The sequence below is a fragment of the Cherax quadricarinatus genome, chromosome 17 (genome assembly GCF_038502225.1).
Source record: "Cherax quadricarinatus isolate ZL_2023a chromosome 17, ASM3850222v1, whole genome shotgun sequence".
In the NCBI taxonomy this organism is placed as follows: domain Eukaryota; kingdom Metazoa; phylum Arthropoda; class Malacostraca; order Decapoda; family Parastacidae; genus Cherax; species Cherax quadricarinatus.
Genome location: NC_091308.1, coordinates 47,730,096 through 47,748,117, shown reverse-complemented (window position 1 = coordinate 47,748,117; position 18,022 = coordinate 47,730,096). Strand labels below are relative to the sequence as shown.

The 18,022-nt window shown below is 43.9% G+C and overlaps 1 protein-coding gene across 3 annotated transcripts in view; it reads right to left on the bottom strand.

Moving 5' to 3' along the window:
• Nucleotides 1-4,830: 4,830 nt before the first annotated feature.
• LOC128686481 (cuticle collagen 1) overlaps nt 4,831-18,022 on the bottom strand; it is a 77,406-nt gene continuing 64,214 nt past the window's right edge. For all 3 annotated transcript variants that reach the window (XM_053773428.2, XM_053773429.2, XM_053773430.2), the window contains exon 5: nt 4,831-6,333. In XM_053773428.2, the coding sequence (XP_053629403.1) occupies nt 5,975-6,333 (359 nt within the window). In that variant the 3' untranslated portion in view covers nt 4,831-5,974. The remainder of the gene's footprint in view (nt 6,334-18,022) is intronic.

The following is an 18,022-nucleotide window of genomic DNA, read 5'->3' as shown; positions in this document are numbered from 1 at the left end:
CAAGTTAACCTGTTCTAGGCATAAGTTGGGGTCTGTGTTGCTTAGTACAGTGGACCCCCGCTTAACGATCACCTCCAAATGCGACCAATTATGTAAGTGTATTTATATAAGTGCGTTTGTACGTGTATGTTTGGGGGTCTGATATGGACTAATCTACTTCACAATATTCCTTATGGGAAAAAATTCGGTCAGTACTGGCACCTGAACATACTACTGGAATGAAAAAAGTTCGTTAACCGGGGGTCCACTGTATATCTTCCCAGCAAGCAGTCCACGGATGAAAGGTATTTTGTTGTTTGTTGCTGGCTTTAGACCCTGTATATTTGCAAAGAAGAATGTCATCGGACTGGTGGTATTGTTGGTACTGGGGGGGGATTTTTTTTCCGGCATTAGTATCTGTATCTGTTGGTTTGGAGTGGAGGCCATTGACTGTGGTTCCACTCCAGGAATGACTGGATTTGGTGTACGATTTCTGCCATTTCCTGCCAGTTTTTTTTCCTTCCTGGCACTAAAAAACCTCTCCCTCTTGAGTGGCTGTGGCTACCCAGGTTTTCCCATGGCCTGGATGTTTTGTATCTTTTTGTCCCCTTTAGATGGTGTGCCTGGCAATTTAAGTTATAGCACAGTCTTTCCTGTACTGAAGAGGTACACATTTCAGGGTGAAAAAGCTTACAGGAAGGGAGTTTGCATTTTCCTGTTGTCATATGGGCATGGCATTTTCTAGAGTGGTCATAGTTGCACGTCCCGTCTGTTTTTCCAGATTTCCCATGTCTGCAGATACCAAGTGCATAGTATGTGCACAGGCTTGGTTTCCGTTTGCCTTGGGTTTCTGTGACTGTATTCCCTGTTGGTGCATGTTTCTCTGTCTTATTCCTATCCTCCCTAGCACCAACAATGGAGCTCCCACCAGTTGTTTTTGGTAATATATCCTCACTATTGCTAGTGAAGTCCTCTTGTTTGCTATTTCCTGTGGTATTTCTAGTTTGCAATATTGGTTTTATCTTATCTTTGACTACACTTGTTTCCCCACTATGGCTCCTGTCCCCTATGAGGTCATTTATATGTATTCCTTCCTGCGTATAATTCCCGACTATCTGGACAAAATCTCCAGCTTCACCATTACTGTCTCCCAGGACAGCACCTCCAGCTTCACCATTACTGTCTACCATGACAGCACCTCCGGCCTTACAGTTTCTGACTACATGGCCAGTATCAAGGGCAGTACCATTCAGCCCAGACTTTTTATGTTCCCATCTGTTGTAGAAAGCTTCCAGGTTTTCTATGAAAGCAGCTTTGATGTTATCCTCTCTTAATACATTTGTGATTTTAGTCCACAGATTTATCTCATTTGGGCATACCCAAAAACACTTCCCTGTTTTAATACTGCTTGTAGCTAGTTCTTGGATATCTGCACAAGGGGCGTGACACCAATTTCCACAAAAATGACAATTTATCCATGTGGAAGCCCGTTTGTTTGATTTACTGCAGACTACACAGAGCTTCATAATGATTTGAATGGTTGATTTACTGTAATTCTACTAGCAACCTCTTGAATATTCTACTAATAACCTCCTTAAATGAAGCTCTAGCTATTTGTATTTCTATTTCTAACTGTACAGTGGACCCCCGCATAACGATTACCTCCGAATGCGACCAATTATGTAAGTGTATTTATGTAAGTGCATTTGTACGTGTATGTTTGGGGGTCTGAAATGGACTAATCTACTTCACAATATTTCTTATGGGAACAAATTCGGTCAGTACTGGCACCTGAACATACTTCTGGAGTGAAAAAATATCGTTAACCGGGGGTCCACTGTACTTGTATATTGGACAGCTTACCATGTACGTTCCTGATTTATATTTATTGTTTGTGTTTGATAAGGGCGCCTACAACCCCATCCGTTTACAGTCTGCTTTATTGTCTAACGAATCCGTTTGAAATCGGTCAAGGGTTCGGACCAGTCGAGGGTTCAGAACCAGTCTGATCTGATCAGTGGGTCACTTATTTAAAACATACTGGTCGGTGATTTGAGCTAACACATGAAGGATCTACTTGAAATTATCTACCCGAGTAATATGTGATTTGATTGATACAAAAGTAGAACTTGCTTGTTGAAGAACCGGTGATTTCTGGCAGCTCCTACAGTGACGAACGGCCGAGCCTCAACCCTTGTTTATCAATCGCTGTATCTAGCTTTTCTAGTTTTTTTTCGTCTCCACCACAATAAATGCTATATTATCAATATAGTTGACTGGTGGAAATTTTGGAGGAAGAACGCTTTTTCTGTAGTAATAATTGCTTCTCGTTGTGTATATTGCGACCGCTGGTAACTACAGGTTATATGAAAATCACAGTAAACGTCTGGTATTTCAAGAAAAAAGAAACTAATGAAAGTCACTCCACTCCACTAAGTACCATTATAATACTGGTTAGTTGCTACTACAACACTGTATTCTGATATTCACTGGTATCACTAGATTATATGCGAGTACACTAGCAGGCCAGGAAGATTATTAAAACAGCTGACCACTGTGGTAAGATTCTGGCGACTTCTGGCACCTGCCTCTATAGGCTTATCACTTCATTTACAAATTCACCTGTTTTCAAATGACACTTTAGCCTTTATCATCTATATACTAGGGAGCCACTGTAGTATACACTATACACTATGTATACACAATGTTATCAGGGAGACTTTCTTTCCTCTGACAAAGAAAAGTTCTATTATTATTTTGCACATGGAACACAGGCCTAAGATTCCCCTCAGCAAATGTACTCCCAATTTTTAAGAAAGGAGACAGAAATGAGGCACTATAGACCAGTGTCACTGATGTGTATAGTATGCAAAGTCATGGAGAAGATTATCAGTAGAGTGGTGGAGCACCTGAAATGGAACAAGATTATAAACGACAACCGGCACAGATTCATGGAAGGCAAATTATGTGTCACAAACCTTCTGGAGTTTTATGACGAAGTAACAGAAGACATGAAAAAGAGGGGTGGGTTGATTGCAATTTCTTGGACTGCAAGAAGGCCTTTGACACAGTTCCTCACAAGAGATTAGTGCAGAAGCTAGAGGATCAGGCGTGTATAACAGGAAGGGCACTGCAATAGATCAGAGAATACCTGACAGGGAGGCAACAACGAGTCATGGTACATGATGAGGTATCACAGTGGGTGCCTGTGATAAGCAGGGTCCCACAGGGGTCAGTCCTAGGACCAGTGCTATTTTTGGTATATGTGAATGACATGATAGAAGGGACAGAGATAGACTCTGAAGTGTCCCTGTTCACAGATGATGTGAAGTTGATGAGGAGAATTAAATCAGATGAAGCTCAGGCAGGACTACAGAGACCTGGACAGGCTGGAGACGTGGTCCTGCAACTGGCTCCTCGAATTTAACCCCGCCAAATACAAAGTCATGAAGATTGGGGAAGGGCAAAGAAGACTGCAGAGTATAGGCTAGGTGGCCAAAGATAACACCAAGCACATCTCCGGAAGCACACATCAACTAGATAACTGCTGTAGCGTATGGGCACCTGGCAAACCTGACAATAGCGTTCCAATACCTCAGTAAAGAATCGTTCAAGACACTATACACCGTGTACGTCAGGCCCATACTGGAGTATGCAGCACCAGTTTGGAATCCACACCTAGTCAAGCACGTCAAGAAATTAGAGAAAGTGCAAAGGTTTGCAACAAGGCTAGTTCCAGAGGTAAGGGGAATGTCCTACAAAGAAAGGTTAAGGGAAATCGGCCTGACGACACTGGAGGACAGGAGAGTTAGGGGAGACATGATAACGACATACGAAATACTGCATGGAATAGATAAGGTGGACAGAGACAGAATGTTCCAGAGAGGGTACACAGAAACAAGGGGTCACAATTGGAAGTTGAAGACTCGGATGAGTCAAAGGGATGTTAGGAAGTAATCAATCATAGAGTTGTCAGGCAGCATACATAGCTTTAAGACGAGGTATGATAAAGCTCATGGAGCAGGGAGAGAGAGAACCTAGTAGCAATCAGTGAAAAGGCGGGGCCAAGCGCTGAGTCTCGACTCCTGCAACCACAATTAGGTGATTACACACACACAGGGAAGTGGAAGAGAATTCTGTCTCTGTAAGCCATACGTGTCGTAAGAGGCGACTAAAATGCCGGGAGCAAGAGGCTAGTAACCCCTTCTTCTGTATATATTACTAAAGTTAAAAAAGACACTTCGTTTTTCTTTTTGGGCCACCCTGCCTTGGTGGGATATGGCCGGTTTGTTGAAAGAAGACACACAGGCCTAGGACAAAATGGTAACACACACACAGTCTCGACCCCTGAAACCACAATTCGGTGAGTACAAAGAAGGGTGTCTGAAGCTTTAATTTGTCCATATATACTGAGCATGAAAATACAAAGTTTTATAAAGAAAAATTTACAATACAAGAACAATGAGAGTATAAATCAAATCAAAATATATTCTGAACTTCTATTGTCATTACTGTTGAGCATGTGGATCATGTATTAGGTAATGCTGAGAGGTAGAATATAAGTAAGTAAGTAAGTAAGTAAATTTATTCAGGTATACACAATACAGTTACATAGAATTATCATACATAGCAGCATATGTGTAGAGAACCTAGGATAACCCAAAAAAGTCAGACAGAATGACATTCTTATAGAAATATGATATTTTACTTAGTTTTTCAATATCATGAGATAGCGTAACACTTGTTTTACGTATTCTTAATTATGTTCATCATGTACCAGCATATACACACATTATGGTTATTAATATCACACTTGTAACTTGCACTCTCCGGCAAATGAAAGATATAAACGTTATCTAATAAAGAGTAAGTTTATTCAGGTATACACAAATACAGTTACATAGATAATACATAGCAGCCTAGGATAACCCCAAAAAAGTCAGACTGACTTATTTCCACTGGGGTTCTAGCAGTACAGGTGACTAGCCGTTGTACAAGTGATGTAGCTACGTTCATTGTAATCCAGCAAAATAGAATGCTATATTATTTGCCAATATTTGCTGCTCTCATAAGTTTTGTAAAAGAATAATTGAGTAATGCATCTGGATGGCTGTGGCTGCCACCACCATGACTTCCACTGCTGCCACAACTGTCAGAATATTTTACTGTTCTTCCTTCACTGAATGTCATCGCTTAATTGCGATGACATAACCATAATCCCTGGGTTTATCTTGGTGGATGATAAGGCACATAATTATTAATGAATATGATGAAATGAGTGTTAGAATATATATATGATACTGCCATAAATTGGCACAAAAATCTTTCATGTTTTATAGGAATCTCAGTTCATAACATCTACGTTTTACCTCTTAGCCTTAATATATATATGATTTACATTCTCGTACTTGATAAGGCACATAAATACTAGCGAGTGTTAGAATGTATGTTAACCTGGAGTTTTCCTGGAGAGAGTTTCGGAGGCAAGATAAACGCCACCTGCCACCTGACTGCTGCTCAGCACAACGTTTTACTAATTCAATACATTCCCCACAAAGTCATGACTATCCTCATCTTAACTTTATATATATATATATATATATATATATATATATATATATATATATATATATATATATATATATATATATATATATATATATATATATATATATTACATGTATATATATTCTTTATTTCAATTATTTTTACTCTTCAGCGGATCAAAGCAAAGTTTCTGAATATGCAAGAAATACAAGTTTGAACTTGGTGTCCCACTGTGTTAATGATTCCAACAATCTATGAAGAAGTACACAGGAGAGTAAAGATAAGTGCATATTGATACTGAATATGAGTAGATTATTTGTAAGCTTTACCTAGCATCTTACATTCTCATGAAATATAAAAAAATGCACAGCAATTTGACCAGAATGCAAAACTGACACTTGCGTGAGAGGACGGTAGTATCTCCCAGGGTGATCACTGTGTACAGTCATTATCCATTCAGGGAGGAAAACTGCTGCACATTAAGAGTTCCAAGGACGTCTGCATCATAGCCCCAGGTAGTTCGTCCCATATCTCCCTTGTCACCCCTGAATCCTGGTGGTCCTAGGACACCTGGAATACTTTTACCAGGAACCCCTTTGTGGCCCCGAGGACCCCGTATGCCATAACAGCACTCGCCTTTGGGCCCCTGGCTTCCTGGTTCCCCTGTAGGTCCTGGCTTGCCTGGTGGTCCAACAAAACATGTTTCTTCAGGGCACTGGCCAGGTTCACCTGTGGGACCCTGATCTCCTTTGTCTCCATGATCACCTTCGTCTCCGGGACTCCCGGCATCACCCACCATGTCATATGCTGTTGGTAGATTTTGCAAGGTGTTATTTTGTAGATTCTAAAGTGTCGTGTCTTGGAAGCACTTGACAGGACACTTAGTAAAGTACTGGACTAAAACTATTTTAACTTAAATAAGAACACTTAATTTAAAAAAAAAAAAATCTTAAGATTTCAATCAGAATATTTTGGTATACATGTATTTTTAAAAGTAATTTATTACACAATCGTAATTTTCATGTAAACTTGCCAAAGTTTAATTTCAAGTGGAAAGAATTTACCAAGGACAGAGCAGAATTCACATTAAAAAATTATCAGTTTATCACTAAATAACAAAAATGCACAATACCATGACTGGAACAATACACAAATAACCGGCACATAGAAGAGAGGAGCTTACGACGACGTTTACGTCCGACTTGGACTTTGTAAATGGTCCAAGTCGGACCGAAACGTCTTAATCTCTCTTCTCCCATGTGCACATTATTTATGAATCATTATCACTCATTCAACAGCTGACTAGTGAGAGCTACACATGCATCACAGTTCAAACAACTTTCTCAAACTGTAATCCCCACCTCCAGAGCTCAAATTCGGATTATTGGTTTCCTAAATTCCTTTGTAAATGTTACCGTGCCTATATTGCAACACAGTCACACACGTCTGTTCCATGCTCAGGCATGATCTTCCACCATCTCCCTACTGACCCCCTCTTCAAGGGGGGCTCCTTGGCGTGGTGAAGAGGCTCTTGGTCTGAGGAATTAGCCCGGTCGGTCTTCTTCCTCAGACCGAACCTAATTACCCCCCATTCTCCTCTCCTCCCCTTTTTTCCATTCCTCCTCCTCCTCTTCACCCCTCCCTTTTGCCCTTCCTCTTTTTGGCCTTTGGGATTTCTCCCACAGGCGCGCTAGTTCCTAGGTAGGGGAAAGGACACCGGGGTCCATCCCATTCCGTTGAGGTTCTTGGCGGTGGCGTAGTTTGCCGTGGAATCTGGATTGCCTGGGGATGTCCCGATCCCTCTCCGGTATCCCGGAGTAGCTTTGGGTGTCTTTCGGGCGACGGGTGTATCTCTGGAAGCCACCTTTCGGATTCCGGGGGTGGTGGCCGAAAGAGGTATGCTTTGTGGCAGATATCCGGTCACCCTCTCTTTTGTCCACCGAGGTAGCTCGGCAGATGTGAGGTTGCTATCCCGGATTGCTGGTTTACTGGCATGAAGGGTAGGGTATGGCACGGGTTCCGTGCTGCATCTGCGCTACTAGCGGTGTTGAGGTCCTCTTGGGCGCGGAGGGAGATTTCCGGCCCTTTCATTCCTCCTGGGAACTATTCCTCCCCGCTCCCCCCTTTTTTTATTCTTTTTTTTATTTTTATTTTCTTTTCTTTCTTTTTTTTCTTAAAAACAAAAAGCAAAGGAGTAACCTAACCATGGCAGCCCTAGTCCATTAACCCACTACCCCCGGGCCCCTTCTTGATACCGCACCCCATTCTGACCCTGCCTTGTGTTTAGACCACTCTTCGGACACTCCTGATGCCCCTGTACCTCTTGCTGGTGCTGTTTCCTCACCCGCTTCAGGTACCGGGGCTTTGACTGACTCCTTCGATTTGTCTGAACTCCGCTCTCCTTTGACTATGCTTCCGGCTTCTCCCTCTACGGTACGGCAATTTTCGAATTGCCCACCCATTTCACGCCGGACCAACTCCGGTCCTACTCCTAAACGCCAACGTCAATCTCCTGATGATGCTCCTTCGTTACCTTCCCATTCTACTCGGAAAAGACCGACACGTCAAGCACTCCCTCTCCACGCTCAGTTTCGGACCACACAATGGACTAAATTCTTTACTTTAAGACCGACTTCTTCTGCCTACCTTTCTGACCATAGTATTGGCAAAGCGCTCCTGCGTCATATTGGCCGAGATATTTCATTTCATGCTCTCAAGAGCGGTACGTGCATCATCACTGTCCAGAATGCTACCCAAGCTCATGATCTTTCTCTCCTTTCGAATATCGATACTACTCCTATCACTATTGAAAAACATCTTTCTCTCAATTCTTGTAGTGGTACTGTCATTCTGCCCCATACCATAGTCCAACAGAATTTCCAGTCATGTGGCAATGACATTTTTGAACAGCTGGAACTCCAGGATCTCCCAATCCTCAAAGTAGACACTTATGTCCTTCCTGCCCGGGGGCGGAGACTTTACCCTTGCAATGTGGCTCGTTTAACTTTTGACAGCCGAGAACTCCCGTCCTCTGTATATGTCGCGGGACATCGGTTACAAGTTCGAAAGGTGATACCTACACTGCAACAATGTAGAAATTGCTGGCGTTTTGGTCACCCAGCGAAATATTGCAGATCTATGGCCGAATGCCCAGTCTGTGGTGCTGACGACCATTCTAATACATCTTGCAGTCAACCTCCATCTTGCCTTAACTGTAATGAAGCTCACCCTTCGTACTCCCGCCGTTGCCAGGTCTACTTAAATGAACGTGAAATCCGTTGCCTCAAAGAGGCAGAAGGTCTCCCTTATGCTATGGCAGTTACTCATCTCCGCCTCCAAGGGAGACTACCCCGTGTTTCTTATTCTCGTGTTTCCAAACATCCCCCCACTTCTGGGGTCCCATCTTCTGCAGCCTCCTCTGTTGTTACCCCTCCCATAGCCACTACGGCATCTAATCCTTTTGCTGTCCTTGGCTCTGACGTCCCGACTACAACTCAGTCTGTTCTCACATCTTCGCGTCCTTCCTCACAAGCCCCAGTATCGACAAGACCTCGTACGACACCTAATACCAATCGCCCCTCTACTCAGAAGTCCAAAAAATCCACATTGCTCAAATCTTCTTTGCCCCTTCCTTCCCTTCTTCCACCTCCACACTTTACCTTTCCAGTCTCTGTACCTAGTTCTTCCCCTCTCTCTGGCTCTATTACAAGTGTGGAGATTCACCCTCCTCCTTGTACTATGCCTTCCACCCCCGTCCTCTCCCAAGTTTCTCCCTCTTCTGCCACCTCCCAGGTTTCTGCCTCTTCTGTCCCCCCCCTACACTTCATCTCCAGTCCCTTACACTCTTCCCTCCCCCTCTACTTTGGTACAGTCCATTACTGTCCCAATCTTTACTCACCCTCCTCCTTCTATCTCCAATATGGTCTCCCATACATCTTTGAATTCAGAAACACTTGAAGCCATTTCAGAATATATTGCAGAGACTAAACCTTCAATGGACACTGATTCACCTCCTGTTCCTTCTCTTCCCTCTCCTCCATCTTCACAACCCCATTCTTCGCAACGCTCCGTTCCTTCGCTACTTGAACGTCTTCCAATGCCACCACACGTTGACTTTTCTAACCCCTCTAGTCCGTAGGTGCCTTTACCTACAGATTCCTGATATTTTCTTCATCGCCAATCATGGCCTATTTACAGTGGAATATCCGCGGCCTCAGGGGTAATCGGGGTGAGCTTCAGATGTTGCTTTCCAGGTTTTCCCCTGTTGGTGCTTGCTTACAAGAACCAAAATTACACTCGGCTGTTTTCCAACCTATCTCAGGCTATAATTTATTGTTTTCTTCGGATCCTTTCTCAGATGGGACCTTTAATGAAAGTGCCCTTCTTCTACGCAATGATATTCCGTACTGTCAACTATTTGTCCATACCTCGCTGCATTACACTGCAGCCCGTATCCACTTGAATAAGTGGTTTACAATATGTTCTTTATATCTCTCTCCTTCTCGAGCATTTTCTATCCCAGACTTTGCCTTTCTTGTTTCATCCTTACCACCACCACTTCTGTTACTTGGTGATTTTAATGCCCACCATTTCCTCTGGGGGGGTCTCATTGTGACTCACGTGGCATTCAGTTGGAGGCTTTTCTCGCCTCTCACCCCCTCCATGTTTTAAATACGGGTACTCCCACCCATTTTGATCCTCGTACTCATACTCTCTCTTGCATCGATCTATCAGTCTGCTCTTCCTCCACTGCACTAGACTTCACCTGGTCTGTTCTACCAGACTTACATGACAGCGATCATTTTCCGATCATTCTTACTTCTCCTTCCTATTCACCACCTTTCCGTAGCCCTCACTGGCAATTTGATCGGGCAAATTGGGATCTTTACTCACACCTCACTGCTTTTAGTGAGGTTCCTTCTTCATCCTCCATTGATGAGCTCCTACACATCTTCTCGACATCAGTTTATACCGCAGCTTCTCATTCTATACCCCAAACCTCAGGCAGGCATTCTCAGAAGTGCGTGCCTTGGTGGTCTCCTGCTTGTGCTCGTGCAGTACGTTTGAAACGTGCTGCATGGGGCAGGTACCGGTACAATAGAACCTCTGAGAGACTTCTTGATTTTAAGCAGAAGCGTGCGATCGCTCGCCGTGTCATCCGTGAAGCTAAACGCACTTGTTGGCGAGACTATGTTTCCACCATCACCTCTGCTTCTTCTATGAGTGCAGTCTGGAAAAAAGTGAGGAAATTGAGTGGTAAATACTCTCCTGACCCGGCTCCTGTTCTACGGGTCGCTGGTGTTGATGTAGCAAACCCTCTCGACGTTGCCATTGAACTTGGCACACATCTGGTCCGTATTTCCCGAGGGCTCCATCTATGCCTCTCGTTTCTTTCCTCAAAGTCTGCCAGAGAGTTAGTACCCTTGGACTTTTCTACTCTCAGAGAAGAACAGTATAATGTGCCTTTTACACTTCAAGAACTGGAGGCAACGCTCTCAGCTTGCCGATCATCGGCAGCTGGGCCTGACGACATTCATATTCGTATGTTACAACATTTACATCGGTCAGCCCTTGTAGTCCTCTTACACCTCTTCAATCTTATTTGGGCACAAGGAGTTCTTCCCCAGCTGTGGAAATCTGCCATTGTTCTCCCTTTCCGCAAACCGGGTACTACAGGACATGATGCCTCCCACTATCGCCCCATTGCTCTTACTAGTGCAGTTTGCAAAGTGATGGAATGCCTCGTAAATCGACGTTTAATGTGGTATTTAGAGACTCACAACAGTCTCTCCGCTAGTCAATATGGCTTTCGTAAGGGTCGTTCTACCATAGACCCCTTACTACGCTTGGATACGTATGTTCGTAATGCCTTTGCGAATAATCACTCAGTTATTGCCATATTTTTTGACCTTGAGAAGGCATATGACAACTTGGAGGTATAATATTTTGGCCCAGGCCCATTCCTTAGGCCTCCGAGGCAATCTACCATCCTTCCTTAAGAACTTTTTAACTGACAGACATTTCCGTGTTCGAGTCAATAATGTTCTTTCCCCGGACTTCGTCCAAGCTGAAGGTGTCCCTCAGGGATGTGTTCTAAGCACAACACTTTCTCCTTGCTATAAATGATTTGGCCTCTGTTCTTCCACCCAATATTTGGTCATCACTCTATGTTGATGACTTCGCTATTGCTTGTGCAGGCGCTGACTGTCACCTTATTGCAGTTTCTCTCCAGCATGTGGTCGACCGTGTTTCCACTTGGGCCACCACGCATGGGTTTAAATTTTCAAGTACCAAAACTCACCAAATTACTTTCACTAGACACTCTGTTATCTCTGATCATCCTTTGTATCTCTATGGCTCCCGTATCCCCGAACGTGATACAGTCAGGTTTCTAGGCCTTCTCTTTGACCGTCGGTTATCCTGGAAACCTCACATTACCTCTCTGAAGGCAACTTGTCACAGCCGGCTAAACCTTTTTAAAACCCTTGCTCATCTTTCATGGGGAGCCGATCGTCGAACTCTGCTTCGCCTACATTCAGCCCTCGTTTTATCGAAACGAGATTATGGTGACCAGATTTATTCCGCGGCCTCTCCTGCTACTCTCTATAGCCTTAACTCTATCCATCACCAAGGCTTACGTTTGTGCCTTGGTGCTTTTCGCTCTTCCCCTGTTGAGAGCCTCTATACAGAAGCAAATGTTCCATCCTTGTCTGATCGCCGTGATGCCCATTGCCTTCGCTACTATGTACGCTCTCACGATCTACACAATCCTTCCATTTATAGAATGGTCACCGATATTAGTAGACATTCTTTATTCGTTCGCCACCCCTGTTTGCTCCGTCCCTTTTCTCTTCGCCTACATTCACTCTTGTCTTCCCTTCAGTTACCACCTTTATATGTTCATGTAGCATCTCACTTTTTCCTACCCCCCTGGGAAATTCCAGCTGTTCGGGTCTGTTCTTTCTCACTCCCTTGCTCGAAAGCTCAACTGCCTACGGTGGCTTCCCGCTCTCTTTTTCTTGATCACTTCCACTCCCATTCTCATGCCACCGCTGTGTACACAGATGGCTCTAAGTCTTCAGACGGCGTCGGATTCGCAGCAGTGTTTCTGGACAGCGTCGTGCGGGGGCATTTACTATCTTCAGCTAGCATTTTTACTGCTGAACTGTATGCCATTCTTGCAGCACTTATTCGTATCGCATCTATGCCTGTGTCATCATTTGTAGTAGTCTCAGACTCCCTTAGTGCTCTACAGGCTATACGAAAATTTGATACATCTCATCCCCTAGTTCTCCGTATCCAACTTTGGCTACGCCGTATCTCTACCAAACATAAAGATATTGTTTTTTGTTGGGTCCCTGGTCATGTCGACGTACATGGCAATGAACAGGCAGACACTGCTGCGCGGTCAGCAGTGCATGACCTACCAATTTCCTATCGAGGTGTTCCATTTCTGGACTATTTTGCTGCAATAGCTACCCACCTTCGCACCCGTTGGCAACAACGTTGGTCAACTCTGCTCAGTAACAAACTTCATTCTATTAAACCGAGCATAGGTTACTGGCCGTCTTCTTGTCATCAGTGCCGAGGTTGGGAGACCACTCTCTCCCGCCTTCGCATTGGCCACACTCGTCTTACTCATGGGTATCTCATGGAGAGGCACCCTGTTCCTCTCTGTGAGCAGTGTCAAGTTCCAGTATCGATTAGCCACATTCTGTTAGACTGCCCTATCAACGAGCACGCAGAATTTACCTCCAACGTCGTCTTCGTTCTACTACTCTCTCTTTACCTTCCCTTCTTGCTGATGGACCCTCCTTTAATCCTGACTCTCTCATTGACTTCTTGACAACGACTGATTTACTCCACAAACTCTGATGATACTTTTCGCACTCCCCTCAGCCCTTTCTAGTTCAGTCTTTTGCTGCCCTTTACCCTTTCACCATCCACTACCCCGCTGTTATCCGTAACCTATTACTCATCCATCTCCCTTTTGCCACCTGATGCCCTCGCTTCCTTCCTGCCCTGCAGCGCTGTATAGTCCTTGTGGCTTAGCGCTTCTTTTTTGATTATAATAATAATAATAATCCCTACTGACCCTCTCTCAGAGACAAGAAATGAATAGAAGAGTCAGAAATGGTATTCAGGAAAGTAAGTTAATGCCAGTGAGGGGTTCTTGATCCAAGGAATGGACACATTCTCCATTTTCTTTGATCCAACTTGATTGCCTCCCATTCCCCAGGTGCTCTACGGCCCCTGTGGGTTTAGCGTTTCACCATAAAAAATTCTAGAAGAGGGTAAATGTTTTAAATGTAGAGTAACAAGGCAAGCAGAGTTTGTTAGATTATAGTGACTAAGTGGTAGTGAGGTATAGTGACCAAGTGGTACACTACGTGGTAGTGAGGTATACAGTGGCCAAGTGGTACAGTAAGTGGTAGTGAGGTATACAATGACGAAGTGGTACACTAAGTGGTAGTGAGGTATACAGTGACCAAGTGGTAGTGAGGTATACAGTGACCAAGTGGTAGTGAGGTATACAATGACCAAGTGGTACAATAAGTGGTAGTGAGGTATAGTGACCAAGTGGTACACTAAGTGGTAGTGAGGTATACAGTGACCAAGTGGTAGTGAGGTATAGTGGCCAAGTGGTACACTAAGTGGTAGTGAGGTATAGTGACCAAGTGGTAGTGAGGTATAGTGACCAAGTGGTAGTGAGGTATAGTGACCAAGTGGCAGTGAGGTATAGTGACCAAGTGGTACACTAAGTGGAAGTGAGGTATAGTGGCCAAGTGTTACACTAAGTGGCAATGAGGTATAGTGACGAAGTGGTACACTAAGTGGTAGTGAGATATACAATGACCAAGTGGTACACTAAGTGGTTTACCTGGAGTCAGTGAGGTATAGTGACCAAGTGGTAAATTAAGTGGTAGTGAGGTATAGTGACCAAGTGGTACATTAGTGGTAGTGAGGTATAGTGACCAAGTGGTATGCTAAGTGGTAGTGAGGTATACTGACCAAGTGGTACATTAAGTGGTAGTGAGGTATACTGACCAAGTGGTACACTAAGTGGTAGTGAGGTATATAACGAGATTATTTGGCGAGCTGAAAACGGGGAGGGTGAATGATAGGGCTGCGGAGGGTTTTTTCTTGCTTTGCCAATGTTGTGGTGGGTACACAGGCTTGTGTGTTGTGCCCATGGCCCGGTAGGGCCATCCCACGAGGGAGAGAGCTAGTAGGACTTCTGTCTTGCTGCTAGGCCGCTGAGTGAGCGAGTGTGGGACCAGCGTCCCACAGACCTGAGCAGGCCCAGAGGGCAACACCTGAGTGCCGCGAAATATGAACTAAGCTGGCAGACAGCATAGGCTGTCTGTGCAGACAGTACAGGCTGTCTACAGGTATAGTGACCAAGTGGTACACTAAGTGGTAGTGAGGTATGGTGACCAAGTGGTACACTAAGTGGTAGTGAGGTATGGTGACCAAGTGGTACACTAAGTGGTAGTGAGGTATGTCACAAAGAAAACAAGAGAATAAGACATACATTGCACTGGTGTTAACGACTACACAGAAGAATTGTCATATTCATCAGCATTAGGATAAGTTTACCCTAAATGCACCGCATATTAGTGGTTTTCTATTGTGTTTAGAGATAAAGATAAAAATGTTTATTTTGACAAATTACATGGTTGTACAGAGGGATATAATAGTTGGGTGTACATGCCAAAAGCCCCTTTGTATGCAGATCATTTCGGGCAAACTTAAAATTAACTTAAGATTAGTAAAGCAATAATACATAGTTCATATGGTCAATTAGACGAGTTACAGAGTACAGGAGAATTGTATATTCCATTCTAACAGTGTTTCATTACGTTATCTGTACCGCATAAAAAAACCGGCGTGGTCTTGTAGGCAAAACAAACGCCTCACAGTGTCTGGGGTTCGATCCCGGCGAAGGTGAAAACATTGGGCGTGTTACCTTGCACCTGCTGTCCCATTCACCTAGCAAGTAAGTAGGTACCTGGGTGTTAGTCGACTGGTGCTGGTGGCCTCCTGGGGAACAAGACTGAAGGACCACTAAAGAAATAAGACAGACAGTCCTCGATGACGCACTGACTTTCTTTGGTTATCCTGCGTGGCTAACCCTCCAGGGTTAAAAAATCAGGACAAAATCTTATAACGTGCTACATGGGAGTGAATGAAGCGTGGGAGAGGGTTACCTGGCCAGCTAACTCAGCTAATATCGAATTACTTAGCAGTCGGGATCCTTGTAATATCTTATTTTTTAAACCTTAAAAGTAAGTAACTCAACTATGCGTAAAACAGTTACAATAAATAAAGATAAACTAGGAATAAGGCAAACTGAGTTATTTACATTAATACTAGAGAAAGTATCTGCTCACAGTAATAGATACATGTATGTTAGCTATACAAGAAATCACTCTCCCTTTCTGTAGCTTCATTCAGTAGGTACCTTTGTCACTCTTCTTGAACTGGTTCATGCTATGACAAGCTTTCACATGGGCAGACAATACGTTCCATTCCTTAAATACTGTACAATAAAATGGGTTTGAAGCCTGACCACTGACTGTGGGTACTACAAAGTTGTGCTCTCTCCCCCTAGTACTGTTATTGCTTTGGTTCCCAGTCTTGACAAACTTGGCAGAAAAATATTCTGGACACTGAGCAATTTTATAAACATGATTTAACTTCAGTTGCTTTACTGTGTCTTCAACATTCATTATATCCAGTTGTTGTAATTCATCCTGGTCTACATGTTCTCTTGGACGCAGGTCCAGGATGATTCTTACAATTTTGTTCTGGCCAATTTGTAATCTATCCTTCATTTTTGTTAAGGTAGAATAACATGACGAGACCCGACGTTGTTTAACTTCGTTGATCGGACGAGGAGCTGTGCGTTCAACGTGGTATGGCCGTTGACTGTGATGTTCTGACACCAGGTATTGACGTTCTAATCACTTGACATTATGTATGACAATAAAAACTTCAGGCTGGGCCCGTGAGGGGTCATATCCAGGAGAAGGAAGCTTAATAAATCCTTCATTATTGACGAAGACATTGTTGTTGCCATTATTATAAAACAGAGAACAAGACGACACAATAACGTGACTGGAACAATACACAAATAGCCCGCACATACGAGAGGGAAGCTTACGACTTGTACCATTTACAAAGTCACAGTGTAACTTTGTAAATGGTACAAGTCGGACCGAAACGTCGTCGTAAGCTCCTCTCTCCTACGTGCGGGTTATTTGTTAATTGCAGCTTCAGTAAATTACTTACAGTAAAGTTATCCATTACTTAGAATGAGGTGAGTAGATGATTCCTCAGCTGGTGAACTGCCTAACTCTGCTGAGGAGTCACTCTACTGAAGAGGATATTCACTCTACTGAAGAGGATATTCACTCTACTGATGAGGATATTCACTATACTGAAGAGGATATTCACTATACTGAAGAGGATATTCACTATACTGAAGAGGATATTCACTCTACTGAAGGGGATATTCACTCTACTGAAGGGGATATTCACTCTACTGAAGGGGATATTCACTCTACTGAAGGGGATATTCACTCTACTGAAGGGGATATTCACTCTACTGAAGGGGATATTCACTCTACTGAAGGGGATATTCACTCTACTGAAGGGGATATTCACTCTACTGAAGGGGATATTCACTACTGAAGGGGATATTCACTATACTGAAGGGGATATTCACTATACTGAAGGGGATATTCACTATACTGAAGAGGATATTCACTATACTGAAGAGGATATTCACTCTACTGAAGGGGATATTCACTCTACTGAAGGGGATATTCACTCTACTGAAGGGGATATTCACTCTACTGAAGAGGATATTCACTCTACTGAAGAAGATATTCACTCTACTGAAGAGGATATTCACTCTACTGAAGAGGATATTCACTCTACTGAAGAGGATATTCATTCTACTGAAGGGGATATTAGTAGTGATGATTACCTGAGCGGTCCCTTCTACAGAGCGGTCCCTCCTGAAAAGGCCTTCTACAGAGTGGCTCCTTTTCCTGAGTGGCTCCCTTTCACACCTTTATGCTAATGACCTTGACCTCGCCCTCGAGACCACCTCACCCTCAACCCCCCCACCCACGCCCCTCCCCGCGCCCCCCCCGCGCCCCCCGCACCCCCCGCCGCGCCCTCGTGCCCGCCCACGCCCCTCGCGCCCGCCAGCGCCTTCTGCTGCGCCTTCTGCAGCGTCGTCCGGATCGCCCCCGCGCCCCGAATTTTTTTCGGATTTTTTTTTTAATTTTTTTTGAATTTCATTTTCTTGTGCACTCCATCTCCTCGGATCAAATTTTTCTCGAAATTAATAATACAAAGATTTTTCCCCCCACACCACCCCCATCCCAAATTTTTTCGAATTTCATTTTCTTGTGCTCTCCTCGGATCAAATTTTTCTCGAAATTAATAATACAAAGATTTTTCCCCCCACACCACCCCCATC